This window comes from Penaeus monodon, chromosome 1 (assembly GCF_015228065.2).
Source record: "Penaeus monodon isolate SGIC_2016 chromosome 1, NSTDA_Pmon_1, whole genome shotgun sequence".
Classification (NCBI taxonomy): Eukaryota; Metazoa; Arthropoda; class Malacostraca; order Decapoda; family Penaeidae; genus Penaeus; species Penaeus monodon.
Genome location: NC_051386.1, coordinates 16,713,975 through 16,721,003, shown reverse-complemented (window position 1 = coordinate 16,721,003; position 7,029 = coordinate 16,713,975). Strand labels below are relative to the sequence as shown.

Here is a 7,029-nt window from a genome sequence, read left to right as displayed (position 1 = left end):
AAAAAACAGCCATGTACATAGTAATTTTAGCATATTGTGTTTATACATAGATTATACACAAATGCTTAGTCGCCAAGGAGTCAACTATTATCCCTACCTATCTCACCTAGTTACCCTTGATTTGTAGATTAAAATAAATGTCATTAGTATTCTAATAACAATGTAATATTCTTAATTTCAGTAACAATAAAACGGCATTATCGATATAATACCATAGAAAGTCCTTTCAAGGAATGGAAAAATCAGGTGTGGCCACAAAGAACCTACTAATTGCCCCCACCCCCTGTGCCTGAACCCTTACGGAACCATATTTGTGCAACACAATCCATACAGAACAGTATGTGAATCCTCGACCGATGGGTCAAGAAAATAAAGTTTATCTCTAGTCGTTACCTGAACTTCAACTGCGTGCTGTGTTCTGAGGTTTCCTTCACGCTGCTTCCCTATATACAGATTCTCGTCCAGGGAACTCCAGACAAGAGCTGATGTTGCTAACAGTCTCCATTTTCTTTCATGCATCAGTAACCCCTTTTCCTCAATTTATCACCCCAATCAACCTATTTAGTAAGTCACTATCATATCAGAAAAAAGTTATATCGAAAATATAGATTATATTACTAATGCTTTTCAGAAAGCAATATGTTTGTAGACCACCTAATATTATTAATAAGTGATTGAGTATGGCAAGCAGTGGCAATGCTGTTGGCGAAATGAGGATTTCCAGGCAACGAGGCAGTATCTGGAAGAGGTTAGCTAATCACATTCTGATTTTGTGTTGTTTTGTTTGGTTACGCATTTGTTTTATTTAATGTATCTATATATGAAGACCCATTATTCTTATTCTTATTATCATTATCATCATTATCTACATCATCATTATCATCATTATCTACATCATCATTATCATCATTATCTACATCATCATTATCATTATTATTGTTACTCATATAATTATTATTATCATATTTATTATTGGTGTTAACCGATTATAGTATTCTATCATCATCATCATCATTATGTGTGAAGATCCTTTATTCTTGTTATTATCGTTATCATCATTATTGTCATTATCATTATATACATCATCATCATTATTATTGTTTCTCTTATTAGTATCACTATATTTTTTATATTCCTGTTGTTATTGATTATATTACTTTATTATCATGATCGCCATCGCAATAATTATCATACATAGCACTTCTTTTAGGATAAAATACCTCAATATACTGATGACTATAAGTGAACAGTGATAATGAAAGATGGATAGATACAAACAGATAGAAAAATAGAGAGAAAAAGAAGGAAAGAGAGAGAGAGAATTCACTGTATAGTTTATATATAAATCCTCTTTTGATTTTGATAATACACATACTCACACGCACAAACACACACACACACACATTATATATATATCCTCATGCATATTGTTTATATATATATATATATATATATATATATATATATATATATATATATATATATAAACAGTATATGTATATATATATTTATATGTACAGATCGATAGATATATGTATACACACACGCACACACACACACACGCGCGCGCGCGCGCTATATACATATACCTATATATGTACACACACACACATGCAGACACACACACACACACACACATGTATATATAAACACGTATATGCTTTATATTGAAGTATAAATTTATGCTGATATAATTTTGGTAAGAAAACCTAAATATTTATTCCTGGTTAATTTGCATGAACGAAATTTATGACGCTTAAGAAATTCACAATCTAGATTAGAAATAGCACAATAATGATTTAATAATAATTAAAACAACAATAATGGCAAATAAGATAATAATAATAATATTAATCATGACTGGTATGATAATGATTGCATTGATGAATTACAAAGATAAACCCAATAGTAAAATAAGACTGATAATGTAATAAAACAAATGGTGAACATTAGAATAAAAATACAGAGAACTTTTGTTAAACGTTTTCCAACGACCTCTAACGTATTCGCTTGGAAACCCACGTAGCCCACTATCACACACGTTGTGAGAACACAACGATTCCCCAAATCCATTATTGTGAAAATAATGTCCTGTAGGTTCAGTGTTCGTGGACATCACTATCATTGACAAGAACCCTCTAGGCCTATCTAGTACCAATCCATTTTTCCCTTCACTCCCTTCCAACCCCCACCATCAGTACCCCATCCCTGTTCCTCTTTCTTACCCCCACACATAAATAAATACACACACATATGCACATATACACACACACACACACATATATATATTATATACATATAATATATATATAATATATATATATATATATATATATATATATATATATAATATATACATATAATATATATATATATATACACACACATATATATGTGTGTGTAATCTAGAATATTATTAAAACATGTTTATATTCATTTCAAAGTGTGCTCTTCCCCAATGTTAAAGTATACCTATGTGGGACTCTAGTGCCCACAGAAAACGTTGTTGTGTTATCATAATGTTAATGTCTTCAGTCTTCAGTAAGTTTGTCAGTATGAGTGATTCATTAAAGACAATTTTCGTACACATTATGAAATGTGATTTCAGTTTCGTTCGTTATTTTCATTCCATTAAATATTCACTTTCCTTTTCGCCATGTGGCAGTAAATGAGGTAAGATGTACATACTTATATGGAAACACTACATATATGACCGTAAAAAAAAGTATATATATATATACACATATATGCACACGTATGTTACATATATATTATATACATACATACATAGATACATATATACACATGTATATATATATATATATATATATATATATATATATATATATATATATGCGTGTGTGTGAGTGTGTGTATAGAAAGGTATATATATGCAATTATATAATTATATATATATACATGCATATATATGGATAGATTGATATACATACATATATATATATATATATATATATATAAATACATACATACATATATGTAGATAGATCGATAGATATTCATATATATATATATAATACAGACATATATGTGTGTTTGTGTACAGTATATATATGTATATATGCACACCTGCACACACTGACGCAGACATATACACACATATAATATATGTATATATATATATTAGTAATTGTGCCTTGAAGCGACGAATTATACTGGCATTAATGCTGATCCATTAACAAGTGTAAAAATGTGGAATAATGTCGCAGAATCTGATTACATATTCTTTATTTGAGAAGCAACAAAGAACTTTGTCAACATAAAAGATAAACTGGTTCGTCCATAGTATAGGTAGTTCAAAACTGAGTTATGAATCTAGCCATAATAAGACTGTTGGCAGCAGTAATACTGATTAGTATAGGTACTCTTGCACCAGTATTTGCAGTTGTTGTAACCGGATGCGGGTTGGTTGAGGTGGAAGCCGAAGCCAGGCACAAGACCAGGGAAATGAGTGGGGTTGAAGGATCCAGCGCCGTGGATGCCAGAGCCTGCGAGTCCTAGGCCATGAACGCTACCTCCGTGAATACCAGGAGATGAATGGACACTGCTGTGGACACCAAGAGGTCTATGTCCACCAGAACCGTAGCTTCTGTGTCCAGCAACTGCTGCTACGAGGCACAGAGCCACGAGGAGGGAGGTCACTGCCACGTTACGAGCCATTCTGAAAAGATATGGGTTGCATTATATTTACATTATACATGAAATGGTTTGAAAAGGTATATGGAAATTATGCCATGACATTTTATCTGATTTGCTCACTTAAACCACTTAGTCGAGGATGACAGGACAAACATGCCTTGTTCATTGTAATTTTAGCATATTGTGTTTATACATAAAATGATCCACAGGTGCTTATTCGCCAAGGAGTCAACTATTATCTCTACCTATCTCACCCGGTTAACTTTTTTGTGATTTCCGGATAAAAAAAATGTTATTAGTATTCTAATTACAATCTAATATTCATAATGTCGATAATAACCATAATTGTGACAGTATCATTATTAATAACATAAATCCTTCAAGGAATGGACTGTGAATGTGAATCCTCGACCGATGGGTTAAGGGATGAAGTTCATCTCTAGTCATTACCTGAACTTCAACTGCGTGCTGTGTTCTGAGGTATTCCTTCGCGCTGCGTCCTTTTATACAGATCCTCGTCCAGGGAACGTCAGACAAGAGCAGATGTTGCTAAGTCTCCATTTTCTTTCATGCATCAGTAACCATTTTCTTTAATTTATCAGTGCAATCAACCTATTTAGAAGTCACTATTCATATCGAAAATATAGATTCTATTACTAATGCTTTCCAGAAAGCAATATGTCTGTAGACCACCTAATGTTATTAATAAGTAATTGAGTATGGCAAGCAGTGGCAATGCTGATGAGGATTTCCAGACAACGAGGCAGTACCTGGAAGAGGTTAGCTAATCACATTCTGATTTTGTGTTTTGTTTTTTTTGTATCTATATATGAAGACCCATTATTCTTATTATCATTATCATTATCTTCATTATCTACATCATCATTATCATTATTATTGTTACTCATATTATCATTATCATATTTATTAGTGTTGTTAACTGATTATATTATCATCATCATTATTTAAGTATGAAGACCCTTTATTCTTGTTTTTATCGTTATCATCATCATTGTCATTATCATTATATACATCATCATTATCATTATTATTGTTTCTCTTATTAGTATCACTATATTTTTTAATTCCTTGTTTTTGATTATATTATTTGACTATCATCATGATTGCCATCGTAATAATTATCATACATAGCACTTCTTTTAGGATAAAATACCTCAATATACTGATGACTACAAGTGAACAGTGATAATGAAAGATGGATAGATACAAACAGATAGATAAATAGACAAAAAAAGAAGGAAAAAGAGAGAGAATTCACTGTATACTTTATATCTAAATAATATTTTGATTTTGATAATACACATACTCACACGCACATACACACACACACACATACATACACATTATATATATATCCTCATGCATACTGTTTATATATATATATGTATATATAAACAGTATATATATATATATTTATATGTACAGATCGATAGATATATGTATACACACACACGCGCGCGCGCGCGCGCGCGTTATATATATACACCTATATATGTACACACACACGCACACATACTCAGACATATATATAAACACGTATATGCTTTATTTTGAAGTATAAATTTATGCTGATATAATTTTGGTAAGAAAATCTAAATATTTATTCCTAGTTAGTTTGCATGAACGAAATTATGACGCTTAAGAAATTCACAATTAAGAATAGAAATAGCACAATAATGATTAAATAATAATTAAAATAACAATAATGGCAAATAAGACAATAATAATATTATTAATCATGATTGGCATGATAATGATTGCATTGATGAATTACAAAGATAAACCCAATAGTAAAATAAGACTGATAATAAGACTTTTCTTAAACGTTTTCTAACGACCTTGAACGTATTCGCTTGGAAACCCACTATCACACACGTTATGAGAACACAACGATCCCCCAAAACTATTGTGGAAATATTGTGTCATCTAGAATATTATTAAAACATGTTTATATTCATTTCAAAGTGTGCTCTTCCCCAACGTTAAAGTGTACCTATGTGGGACTGTAGTGCCCAAAGAAAACGAAATTTTGACAGGTAAGTTGTGTTATCATAATGTTAACGTCTTCTAGATTAGAAACCAGTAAGTTTGTCAGTATGACTGATATATTAATGACAATTTTCGTATACATTAACAAATATGATTTCAGTTTCGTTCGTCATTTTCATTCCATTAAGTATTCACTTTCCTTTTCGCCATGTGGCTGTACATGAGGTAAGATGTACATAATTATATGGAAACACTACAGATATGACCGTAAAAATTGATATATATACATATATACATATATACATATATGCACACGTATGTTACATATATATATATATTATATACATACATACATAGATACAAATATACACATATTATACATATATATATATATATATATATATATATATATATATATATATACGGCATATATATATGTACGTATATGTAAATGAATATACATCATATGTGTGTGCATATGTGTGTATATACAGGTATATATATATATTTATATATATATGCGTTTGCGGGTGTGTGTGTGTGTGTATAGAAAGGTATATATACATGCATATATATACACATTATATATATATATATATACATTAAATTCATATATATATATATAATATATCTATATATATTATATGGATAGACAGATTGATATACTTACATATATAGATAAATACATACATACATATATGTAGATAGATCGATAGATATACATATATATAAATACAGACATATGTGTGTGTTTGTGTACAGTATATATGTATATATGCACACGTGTACACACTGCCGCAGACATATACTCAAATATGTATATATATTAGTAATTGTGCCTTGAAGCGACGAATTATACTGGCATTAATGCTGATGCATTAACAAGTGTAAAAATGTGGGAAAAATGTAGAATCTGATTACATATTCTTTATTGAGAATCAGCAAACAATTTTGTCAACATAAAAGATAAACTGGTTCGTCCATAGTATTGGTAGTTCAGAATTGAGCTATGAATCTAGCCATAATAAGACTGTTGGCAGCAGTATACTGTTTAGTATAGGTACTCTTGCACCAGTACTTGCAGTTGTTGTAACCGGATGCGGTTTGGGTTTTAGGGTGGAAGCCGAAACCAGGCACAAGGCCAGGGAAATGAGTGGGGTTGAAGGATCCAGCACCGTGGATGCCAGAGCCTGCGAGTCCTAGGCCATGAGCGCTACCTCCGTGGATACTAGCGGATGGATAGACACTGCTGTGGACACCAAGAGGTCTATGTCCACCAGAACCGTAACTTCTGTGTCCAGCAACTGCTGCTACGAGGCACAGAGCCACGAGAAGGGAGGTCACTGCTACGTTACGGCCATT

General features: G+C 31.5%; 2 protein-coding genes and 1 pseudogene across 4 annotated transcripts in view; all 3 read right to left on the bottom strand.

Annotated features, from left to right (window-relative positions):
* Nucleotides 1-454, bottom strand: part of LOC119596209 — a 14,602-nt gene extending 14,148 nt beyond the window's left edge. For both annotated transcript variants that reach the window (XM_037945562.1, XM_037945477.1), the window contains exon 1: nucleotides 394-454. The gene's annotated coding sequence lies outside the window, so the exon portion shown is untranslated. The remainder of the gene's footprint in view (nucleotides 1-393) is intronic.
* The window catches only part of LOC119596072, a 4,865-nt gene extending 716 nt beyond the window's left edge, over nucleotides 1-4,149 (bottom strand). The window contains exons 1-2 of one of the 2 annotated variants that reach the window (XM_037945311.1): nucleotides 4,108-4,128; nucleotides 3,230-3,679 (exon numbers count right to left, since the gene is read on the bottom strand). In XM_037945311.1, the coding sequence (XP_037801239.1) occupies nucleotides 3,334-3,678 (345 nt within the window). In that variant the 5' untranslated portion in view covers nucleotide 3,679; nucleotides 4,108-4,128 and the 3' untranslated portion in view covers nucleotides 3,230-3,333. Of the gene's footprint in view, nucleotides 1-3,229; nucleotides 3,680-4,107 lie in introns of those variants that run through there. The other variant, XM_037945232.1, reaches the window with a different exon arrangement.
* Nucleotides 4,150-6,607: 2,458 nt separating this feature from the next.
* On the bottom strand, nucleotides 6,608-7,029 carry LOC119576113 (annotated as a pseudogene).